The sequence below is a fragment of the Scaptodrosophila lebanonensis genome, unplaced genomic scaffold, assembly GCF_003285725.1.
Source record: "Scaptodrosophila lebanonensis strain 11010-0011.00,11010-0021.00 unplaced genomic scaffold, SlebRS2 tig00000001-arrow-pilon, whole genome shotgun sequence".
Lineage (NCBI taxonomy): Eukaryota > Metazoa > Arthropoda > Insecta > Diptera > Drosophilidae > Scaptodrosophila > Scaptodrosophila lebanonensis.
The window spans coordinates 9,069,809-9,079,542 of record NW_022060529.1 but is presented as its reverse complement, the minus strand read 5'-3'; the positions used below and the strand labels follow the sequence as shown (position 1 = coordinate 9,079,542).

The following is a 9,734-nucleotide window of genomic DNA, read 5'->3' as shown; positions in this document are numbered from 1 at the left end:
ATACATCCAACTAAGCATCCACCATTATCATTAATTCGAAACACCGTGAATGTATATGGGACTCATTTGAATCTAAGCCAAACTCAATCAGAAATACTGTTTACAAATACATTACTTTCGAATAAGCTTAGATAACTATTTTTATTATGATGGTTATAGAAATACAAATGAAAATTAATGAACATGCTTTTGACTTTAATTATTGAAAAATATTGGAGCTTGACTTGAATATGAGTACATTATCCTGGGATATATAATTCGTTGATATACTTGAATTCAGCTTTGATATTTTATAATGTTTATAGTTATTATTCCTGCAATATTGGTAAAGATTTAAATATGCTTAAAAACATTAATATTTTTTGTTAAAATATTTTATTTATATAAATATGATAATTAAGTAACTAATTTGTTAAATAATTAATTTGGGTAATAAGTTTATAAAATTTACTTATTTACATAGTATTTTTATATAAAGTCGACCTGGAAATTGTAATAATAACTTTTAGTAAAATTCAACTTCTTTGCATTAATTAACATTAATTTTTGTAACCTTAAATAGTTTGCAACATTAGGAAGTTAAGCTATTTAATTATTTTGCTTCAATTATATTAAGAATTTTTAATTTTTTTCATTGCTTCTACTCTGTCAAAAGTTATGCTAGAATTTCGTATTTTAACCTCACGCCAGAAAGTATGCTACGCATTTCATTTTCAAGCCAAGTAATGGCCGTCTGCTGGCCGGCTGCTCTCCAGACACAGGAAGAGAAGACTGAATAAGTGCCATCCAAAGGATCTCCCCACGAGATCCCTTTAAATCTAATGTACATAGATATAAGTTCGTCCTATAGCTGCATACTATAGACAACTGTTGTATTCCCCATTAATTTTCAACTAGCTTAAGCTGCCATATTGGTAGCAGAATACTGGTTTAATAAATTGTATATATGTAAATAATGAAAAAAACTTTTTAAAAATGAAAAGCACCTTTAGATAATCATAAGAATTCCATAAATACAAACAACTTTAAAGTTTTTATTCATATGCATAATATTAGACATTATAGCAGACATTAGCATCGAAAGCAAACAAATCAAATCGTTAATAATTACATTTAGAAACAGAATTAAACATTTCGCTTAAGCAAATTATTTTATTTATTTATTTTATTGCCAGCAGCATAGAATTAACGTGCTAAGGTCATGAGTTGTTTGTGCAATCGAAATAAAAATATACGCACAGCTGGCCGAGTGCGTTTTGTGCAATAAAACATTTCAATCTCATCAATAAAAATGACGACCTACGACTGGTGATTGGCGAGTGACGAACATGACTGGCAATGCTAATTTTTGTACGGAAATTTCTACAACAGCCGGAGTCAAGTATATGTGAGTGCTTATGATCTATCTACACGCAATCGAACTAAGGTTACGCACCTTTTTGTGTATCGATATTTCGACTTTTGCATGCCACTCGAACTTGAAGATGACTCGGCGTAAATATAGAGGAATCGAGGCATAAAACAAAAGACGCAACCTTAGACGACTGCCGGAAGTGTGGCAAGCATTCGCCAATTTCTCATTGCCTCTCGGTGCTAATTTGCCTCAGGCATACGTTTATTTAATGACGGTCAAGGTCGTTGTTGCACTTGCCACACTGCACGTTCTACTCGTCGCTAAACATGTATTTTTGTTTGTTTAATTGTAATTTCATTTCATTTAGGCGCTCTTGAGGTGATGCTCGCGTCATCGCCACTTACATATCTACAATATACTTGTATGTGGGCTCTTTCAAGTCTATGCACATTGCTTTGAGACATTTTTAGCAACGTCAAGGATAACGTTTCGCGATAGGATGCCAAAAGTGTTGTGCATGCTAAGGTCAGCGGCATACATAAGTTGATTTGCTGACGACTCGCTACTGGCAACTGGCTACTGAATAACTTTCGCACCTCGTACAGCAAACGTGACATTTGGAGTTTGGATCACCATGTTTGTACATTCATATGTATGTATATACATACATATGTAAGTGCCGAGCTACCGATGCGTCGCGACGCATGCGCAGTTCAATGCACACCCAGTGTTGGGGGTTATGTCATCTGGGAGCAACAGGCAGTAGACAGCAGGCAAAAGGCAACTGAAGAAGCGTGTGTTCGCTTCGACTTCAGTTGTTAATAAATTTATGCGGTTGCCAACAGACATTGTTATAATTTTCAATGCCTATAAATATCGCCCAGGGCCCGCTCAATACATTTGTAATGAACTTTACTTGTGGTACGTTTAATGAGTTGTTCGTTAAATGTGAAACCGGTTGCTTGGTTTTTGTTTTTTGTATTGCTTTCATTTTTGTTCCTGTTCATTTCTCTTTCGCTTCATCGTTTACTGCCAATTAAGAACAAGTTGTCAAATTGAAATTTATCAACTTAACATAAATTTAGTATCAAATGTTATTGTTGTGTTTTTCCACGCCACACTTATGGGTAAATCAAAAGGCCGCGTGTGACAGGAAGTGCCAGTCAAAGGGGTGCAAATATATATAAATATGTACATATGTACGTATTTTGCGTCGATCCACGACAAGTCCAGCTTTCTGCAGAAATTGGCCCACACGCATATTATATACATACACCGTAAAAGTCTAAGCTTATAATTTAATAAAAATGAAATAAAGTCTTTAAGGACCAATTAACAACAAAGAATAATTTCAAATAACCCTGTAGGCTGTTATGTTGTGTTTGCGTTTGCGGCTGTTTATTAATTTAATGTGGTATTGCTTTAATAGTCTGATTTACTCTTTACATGGACTGTTGGGTTTTAATCATTTCGATAAAAAAAAAGATTCGCATCATTAGGTCAATATATGTATATATTTGTGTTCATATTTTTTTATGTTTAAATTTAATTAATTATTTAAATTTAATTTAAATTTGACTTGTTTCTAAACGACGCTAGATTTTCTACGAGGTGCCTGCAAAAAACGATTCCATCTCTAATTAATTACTAGCTAATAATTTAATAGAGAAAAATAACAATTTTATCTTAAAGTAGTATGCAGTTTCCCATTTTGAGTACGGAGAATACAAATCGCACTTCTAATCACCCTATTCCTTTTTTAAAAACTTTTATTAGTATAATTTCATTATCAAAAAAATTAATTTCGAAACTTTCGAAATATAACTACTAGATTAATACGCTTTGCATTTTATATTTTGATTTGAGTATTAAAAGTTTTTAGTGTAAATATTTCCTACAGCGAGTATGAAAGAAATTGCTTACGCAAAAGCTGAAATCTTTGTAGTGTACTTAGTGGCACCCACAGGCACAGGCATAGGCACTTTCATAGAGTCTGTGGCAAATTGCATATTGCTCCTTGATCATTAAACCAACTTCAAGTTATGCAAGCAGCACGCACAGTTTCCCGTTAACTATCAAATATACGAAATTGCGTCTGGCTGGCTAAGTTTGCGGTTATTCCTGAGCCAGAGCCCGAGCTCAGGGGCCCCCACGATGAAATATGAGCGACTATTAGTTGGGCGAGTGCACGTTTCGAGGCAATGTGGCCACGGGCGTGCTGTTGGTAGTGCTGGTGTTGGTGTTGGTGTTGGCCATGCGTCGATAAGTCTGCTACGAAACAAGTTTTAGGCAAGTCTCTGTCTGGCGTGGAGTGGGCGGCGTTGTGCGTGCGCAAAAAGCTTAAAAAAATATATTAACAAATAATAATAAAAAAGACAGTAAAAATGTTTTATTAAAACGAAATACCTTGGAACCGCAAAAAAATAAAAACAACTCGCGCACATGACAACGATTAAGATACTTGAAAATCGACTAAGACCCAATAACAATGCTAACAGCCGCTTTATGAACAATTATGTGTCTTGCTGCCCGAATGCGTCACGCTTCAGTTGGTACTTGGAAACGGTGACAATTTGGCCAAGAGCGGAGCACCGCAAAAAATTATAAATGTACGTTTTGCGTTTGCAAATCAATAAAATTCAAATTTTGCTTTCACATACGACTGCCCGCAATGGTGATGGCGAGGGGAAGAGGCTAGCGGGGGTGTAGCCATAGTTTTTTCTTGTTGCTATTGTTGGCCTAGTTACGATAGCCAAGTGCGGCTGAATGGCAGCGACGTCGGGCGGTTCTCGAGTGCGACTTTGAGTGGCTACCGCAACCAAACGCAATGAAGTTTTTGTTAAATTTCGTTTCAATATTTTTTTCTTTTTATACAAGTATCTTGCTTTCAACTTTTAGCGCAAATTACGCAATTTCTGCGTGTAGATTGCTGAGTGAGTGAGTGAGCGAAAATATGGGCCAAATGGGTTAAGTTGCGCGTGCGTCCGCTCCATAATTGCAAAGCTTTTCCTAACACTCTTCAAGTTCAACAAATAAAACAACTTTTGTGTGTGTGTGTCCGTTTTTTTGTTGTTTACAAAATGTATATTAATAATAATAATTAAATATGGGTAATCATTTTTGATTAAAGTAAAACAACTCTGTAACTGTAGGTATTTTATATCAGAAGTACATAAATATGCGCGCATTTATAAAGAAAAACAGGGAAAACTTAGCTTAGTTAAGAAAGACAACATTCTTTGTTGCTCATCTATTGGCACCTTATAATTTAAAAATAATAATAATTTCTTACTCTAATATTATTTAACATACTCAAAGTATATTGATATCAACACGTGTTAATATTGCAAAATTAAAAGCTAAAAATGAAAAATATTTTTATTCTCTCCTGTTTAAATCCGTTTCTGTTTCCTCTGAGCACAAAATCTTTACACATGCACAGAGGACAACCAAGTTGCCTAATTATGAAGGCTTACGTATACATATGATTAAATATTCACTTACTTACTAATATTTATAGTATGCATAATAACTGGGTACAATTGAAATCTAAAAAACAAAATAACCAAAATATAAATGAAAAGTAAAAAAATGAAAAGTAAAATAAATTGCATTATAAAAATGTGAAAAATGTATAATTTTTTCCTGTTACATAAATAAAAGACCTGAGATGCTAAATAATTAAATCACTGTAAGGCTGGCTATCTATTAACAAATTATAAATGTTTAGAATATTTATGCATTGCGTTTTTTAAGCATTCATGGCAGCTACAATATTTTTGATTTCAAAAATTCTTAAAACACAGCAACAGAAGTAGAATATTTTACTTCTTTTTAATAAGATAATATTTTAACAAGTTAATTTTTCTTATTTTTGATTAACTAAAAAACGAAGAGTTCTGAATACGATAAATGATAATTAATGGATATTAACTTTGAAGTTCAATTTTCTATTCAGAACAATTGGCAGTGTTGGTTGTAAGATGTATCATCTGAATAAATCTATACATAGATAAACATATCTTATTAAAATTAAATGAAGCACACGTTTGTATGAAACATTTTACACATAAACTCGTAAACTCACACGGTTACAAGGGCATCCAAAACTATTAACTACAAGTACAAATTCATTTTCTTTTTAAGAGGCCTGAATGCATGGATCAACGATATAGCTGTGGGTAGATATATTGAACATATAACAAGGTGGAAGAAATCACAGCGTACAGCCATTATTTTTAACAATCGATTTAAGAAACAAAACAATTAATAGATCCTGAGATCTATTCCTAGATAAAATTAGGTAACAATTATGTTCCGACCATCACTTAATTTTAATTGACTGGCGATACTGTCTGGCCAAACTTACGGGCACGCGTGCCAAAGCCTTTGCTGCCATCAGGACCAATGGGTGTGCGCACCAAACTCTCAGCGGCACGTTGGGCAAAGGAACCGGAACGGGAGCGTGGTGAGCCATCCAAGAAGCTGCCAGTTCGGGAACGAGGCTGACCTTCAAAGTCACCACCGCCATGCTTGTAGTTGTTTAGGAAGCTTCCTGTGCGAGAGCGTGGAGAGCCCTCGTACTCCGAGCCAAAGGAGCAGCGTCTATCGTAGCCCGAGTCCGTGGAGATACGCCGACCATTGATATACTGGGCATTGTCGTAGGCAGCCAGCTTGTTGCTTACCTGCTGGAAATTGTTGGAATAGCGACGTGGCCACACATGGTAGCCACCACCGCCACCGCCCACCAACTGATCCTGCTCATAGCTGCCAACGTTAGTCTGCGAGGGGTCCACCGATGGCTTGCGTTCCATAACAAAGTCGTTGGAGGGTCGGCGATAGAAGCCATTGCCGTCGCTGGCATTGGAGAAGGTGCGCTCAAACTGCATGGAGCCGTTGGAGAAGCGACGTTCGCCGTTGCTGCCGCCGTTGCAACTGCCATTGGAGCAGACGGAGGTCTTGCGATAACTTTCCGATTGACCAAAATCGGACACCCGCCTGGAGCACGGACAGCTCTCGGAACAGTTGGAGTCGCGACGCTGTGGCGCCGCAATTTCCGAGCAATTGGACGGGCGACGAGACATGGATAGCTCGCCGCTATAATTCTGCTCGGAGCAGTTCGACAGGCGACGTTGAAGACTGCTAATGCTGTTGTTGTTGGGACTCCCGACATTATTGTTGTTCGCGCCTACCGACGAGGACTCGGCCAAGGCAGCAGCCGTGTTCGCCGATATAGTCGACGTATTGCTGTATCGCCTTGGCGAATATGCGAAAAAATTCATACTGCTAGAAGGCGACGAGGCCGCTGCCTCATGACTGACGCTACCTCGTGGCTGGTACGAGTGCTGGTAGGCGTGGTCGGAGAAGCCGCCACGATGAGAGGGACTGTGTGCAGATTGGTGATGATAGTGCGAGGTTGGATGCTGATAGTGCATTGAGTCTGCACCAATTGATTTTCCATGGAAGTCCGAATTGTTGCGCTTCAGTTTGAAACGCAAATCGGACGCATCGTGGGTCATCATGCCGCTGAAGCTTCCGCCACGTGTACGCTCGTAGCTGGAGTCGTTGTAGTAGCGATAGTTCTCAACCATGCGAGCGACAGGTGCCGCTACCTGAATTACCGCTTTCTTGCCGGTCTTCTTCTTGGGGGCCACCATTTCGAATACTTGGAATGGACCTTGCAGATTCTTTGCATCTCGAGCCGACGATGATTCCAAATACTCGACGAGGGCGCACTCCTTCTGCTGCATCTCTGGATATTTGTTCATGAACTGCCGCACATCCACCGGAATGGCCATTCCAGGCTTAAGAATGCGAATAAGTGCAATTTCACCGCATTTCGAAAACAAATCTGAAACCTTTTCAATTGTGAGCTTATCCAATGGCAGATCACAGGCCACTATTGTGCGGGAGGGCATGGTCTCATCGAAGTTTGGCAATGGCTCCAGACGACGCACCTTCGTGCCTACATCATTAAGCTCGATTTTGCGCGACTTACGTCGCACAGCATCGCCAACGACCTTCCACTCCTTTGTCAATTGGCGCACGCGCTTAAAGCTGGATACTAGTTTTAGGCTTACGAAGCCTTCCTTGTTGCGACGCACGTGCTTCAGCAGGAATGCGTCCTTCAAAATGCTCTCGTTGGAGAAATAAAACTCGACAGCTTCTGTAATTTCAGAAGCCAGCTCCTCACTCGGCACCAACGACGGATCTAGCGTGTCAATCTCATTGATGAGGCTCTCGGATTCTCTACGCGTTATCGACTCTTCACTGGCCGCTGGTTCCGGTTCGGTGGGCTTCTTCAACGTTAGAAAGGAGCGGTGTACCCGCTTAGGTTCGGCAACTGGCGAGTTATTTGGCGCCACAGCCGGCGGAGGCGAGGCATCCAGATAATCATGTGCGCCCTCCTGCAGCTCATACTTGAAGTTGGGATGCAAATAGATGTTATCCATGGGCGGATGCAGTGCCTGCTGTTGTTGGCCATGATGTTTGCGAAATTTCTCCAAATTGGCTTCACTCAGCACGGTCGCGGGCTGCTGCTGTGGAGGCGTCAGCTGCCGTTCGCCCAAGTCGATCTCATGCATAATGTGATTATCCACAGCCAAAGGCTTGAGTTCGTCATCCTCTTCGGACTCCTCGGAGTCACCAATGGAAGAGCCCATACCCACATCGACGAGCTTGTCATCACTGCTGGATGCAAGTGGAGAAGCACTTGATGATGGCGACATGGGTGGCGCACTAGGCGAAGCATCTTCGTACTCATCAGCCGAACCAGTGCCGGAACCCGAACCTGTCCCCATGCCCGTAGGCAAGCCCTCATCGCTGCCAAACTGAGAGTCCATCGAATCGATTTGACGCAACAGCGCCTGAGCCGAACGCTTGGCATGCAAACGCAAAAGTTTTGAGGGAAGTGATGATGAGAGCGGCACCACTGCCTGAGAGCTGGCGGAGCTGCAGCATGGTTGCTCATCATCCAGCACTATGGGCGGTTTTGTGGGCGCGGCTTTCATAACAGGCACAGCCGTTAAAATAGACGACGATTCAAATTTTCGCACCAAGAAGGTGTGACCCTCCTCACCAGCATTGGGAGCTTTTACCTCATAGGTAGTTGTAGCAACCTCTGGCTTTAAATCGCCACTCATCTTGTGGTTGTCTACTTGATCGCTCATTGTGTCTTCTTGTTGTTCTTCTTGTATTTGTTGCTTAATATTTTGTGTGAATTTGACTAATTGAGTGGACGGCTTATTAATTGTATTTCTTAGAACTTCATCTGCACGCTTCTTGGTGGCTGACCTTTATAAATGTTTGTCTGCGTTTCAGCACTCCACCAAAAGCAATTCCCTTTCCTTTTTGATCTCTTCTGGCCTCCTCCAATCTCGTCTGTTTTGTGGATCGGCACGCTCTGTTGCTCAACTGATAACTGAATGTGTGTCTCTAGTTGGCGGCCTACCTTTTTTACAATTTTACTTTCACTTTCAAGTTCAGCTGCTGCTGTCGTCCACTTACATTTGGCAGTCAGTGTAGGACGCTGTGCTTCTCCTCTTATGCATTTGGTTGGCTGTTTGTGAGCGTAAATGTTTTCAATGTGGCGGCTTCAACGTTCATTGAACGTTGTCGTCAGCTGTTTTTGTTGTTGTTTCTGCTTTTGCGTAATTTACTCTCTTGCCGTGGTTGTTGTTTTTGCAGCTGCTGCTGTCTGCTACGTGTCTGGAATTTTGGCCGTTTATGGCTATCTTTTTTTTATACATATATTTGTATGGCTTGGGGTACACCTCCGTATTGAGTTTCTAGGCCGCACTTGAGCGCCTCTTTGACACTATTAGATAATCGCAAAGGTAACAACTTGTTGTTGTTGCTGTTGTTATAAATTTTATTTAACAATTAATTATGTATGCTAGTGTTCACTTCTACTTGTTGGGGTATTTTTTGATTTAGTTAGTTTTTTGCACTTTCCGTTGAGTTTGTTCAGTTGTCGCCCGTATGCTTCACTTTATTTATTTCCGTTTAGCAAAAACTGTAAGGTTTTTTATTATAACTGATGGTAAATTTATATTTATATACGTGTATATGTGTTTAGCGAACGCGAGTTCATGCAACGCTGCAACGCGGAGATAGACTGAAATTGCAAATTGATTTGAGGTCGGTTAAATACCCTCTGCTTTCGTTTAATTTCGTATTTACAACGCGGCCGGCGACTGCGCGGCTGACGGCGCTGCCAACGTTCACGTTATTGAGCGGTTTCGTGTTATTGTTGTTGCTGTTGCTGTTGTTGTTGTGTGCGCGCAACAAGCCGCTGTTGCTGTCCAAGTACGCACGATACGGCGACAATGGCAACAACAACTTATTGGCAGCACACGAAAACTTGTTGCGTCGTCAACAT

At 40.3% G+C, this 9,734-nt stretch overlaps 1 protein-coding gene across 1 annotated transcript; it reads right to left on the bottom strand.

Annotated features, from left to right (window-relative positions):
- Nucleotides 1–5,326: 5,326 nt before the first annotated feature.
- Nucleotides 5,327–9,193, bottom strand: LOC115633651. The gene has a single exon (XM_030531093.1). The coding sequence runs from the start codon at nt 8,521–8,523 to the stop codon at nt 5,689–5,691; it is 2,835 nt and encodes a 944-aa protein (XP_030386953.1). The 5' UTR covers nt 8,524–9,193; the 3' UTR covers nt 5,327–5,688.
- Nucleotides 9,194–9,734: the final 541 nt, after the last annotated feature.